Genomic DNA, 1,527 nt, shown 5'->3' with positions numbered 1-1,527 from the left:
GTCTGTTAGTGTAAAGCGCTTTGAGTGTCCCTGATGGATAGAAAGGCGCTATATAAGTACAGTCCATTTACCATTTACATCCACATCTAATCTCACCTGCTCCTCATACCCGTGACAGTCACCCTGTTATCCAATGTCTCTACCTCTTCTATTACAAGCTCACATAGAAATTATAATAACCCATGAAACATATGCATTTGAACCTCAAGCTTACTCGGATGTGTTTTAACATTAATACATGTAAACATAATAAAAATGAAATTACATAATACATATTAACTGCAAGTAGTCTTTTTTTAAACAAACAGCTAATGTCTGCACAATGCAGGGCAGGTTAAAGACGTAGCTTTGCAAGTCCAAAATAAACTAAAACAAATGTTTTCCTGTCCTCCAAGCAGCCGGTCGAGGCAGATGGTCTCCTGTCCTGAGCCTGGTTCTGCTGGAGGTTTCTTCCTGATTAGCAGGGAGTTTYTCCTCTCCACCGTTTGCTCAGGATGGGAGACTGTGATGAAGTGATTCAACACAATCTGCTGCTTTCTTMTTTACATTGTTCTTTTTATGTACCTGAGACAACGTATGTTGGGACTTGGAGATATATAAATAAAATGAATTGAATTGAATAGGTATCTATCAGTTATTAGTTAGCAAGTTGCTAATTCTGTTATGCTTTGACAGTTTTGTTACTCTTACTACTTTTACCTGGTGTTTTGGTATTTTAGCTAACATTTGCCACTTTTAGCTTTTAATTATCATCTTGCTTCAGAAAAGAGAACGTAAAGTCATTTGGAGCTCACGTTAAAGGTTTTTCTTGTCTGAGTGCAGATTTCTAACGCCTCCCCTCCCCTCCCAGGAGTATCTGGACCTGTGCGCCCCGACGGAACAGTATTCTCCCAGCTTCCCGGACACTCGGAGCTCCTGCTCCTCCGGCGACGACTCAGTGTTCTCCCACGACCCCTTACCGGACGAGCCCTGCCTCCCCAAGTACCAGCACATCAACGGGAACGTGAAAAGATGAGCCGGAGCCCCGCCTCCACGACCTCAGCSACCATGAACACGTAGCACAGACACCTTCTCTGAACCCCTCCCTCGGTCCGGCTCCAGGTGGACTAATGGACCCAGGCGGGACTCTACTCATCAACACATGTGAAGCCTTACAGGAGAGGACAGGAAGCTCACAGAAGCTATTTTCAACTAACTGAAAGGATTGACATTCTCTTGGGATGCTCCTCCTCCTCTTCCTCACCCATATAAACGCAGCTTTTGGTTGTCGACTTTTTACCCAGAAGTTCACCACCGTTGGTTTCTGTCTGCAGCGGCTACAGGACTATTTGCTCCTGGAGGAACGTATGGATCCATAGGAACTTAAAAAACTAGGAAGTAGACTGAGACAGACCCGACTAACAGAGCAGGAATGATTGAGAGGACAGAAAATAGACCTGGTTGTTTCTCTGGTTTCTACATTTATTCAAGAGAAACACTACAACATTATAATGTATAAAGCTGGTTATATTTGTAAATATATTCAAA

The 1,527-nt window shown here is 43.3% G+C and overlaps 1 protein-coding gene across 1 annotated transcript in view; it reads left to right on the top strand.

Moving 5' to 3' along the window:
* The window catches only part of fgfr2 (fibroblast growth factor receptor 2), a gene marked incomplete in the record, with an annotated part of 61,159 nt that extends 59,632 nt beyond the window's left edge, over positions 1–1,527 (top strand). Inside the window, 1 exon segment of the mRNA XM_014021153.1 lies at positions 851–1,527. Within this exon segment, the coding sequence (XP_013876607.1) occupies positions 851–1,015 (165 nt within the window).

This window comes from Austrofundulus limnaeus, unplaced genomic scaffold (assembly GCF_001266775.1).
Source record: "Austrofundulus limnaeus strain Quisiro unplaced genomic scaffold, Austrofundulus_limnaeus-1.0 Scaffold280, whole genome shotgun sequence".
Taxonomy (NCBI): domain Eukaryota; kingdom Metazoa; phylum Chordata; class Actinopteri; order Cyprinodontiformes; family Rivulidae; genus Austrofundulus; species Austrofundulus limnaeus.
This window is presented reverse-complemented; position numbering and strand designations above follow the sequence as displayed.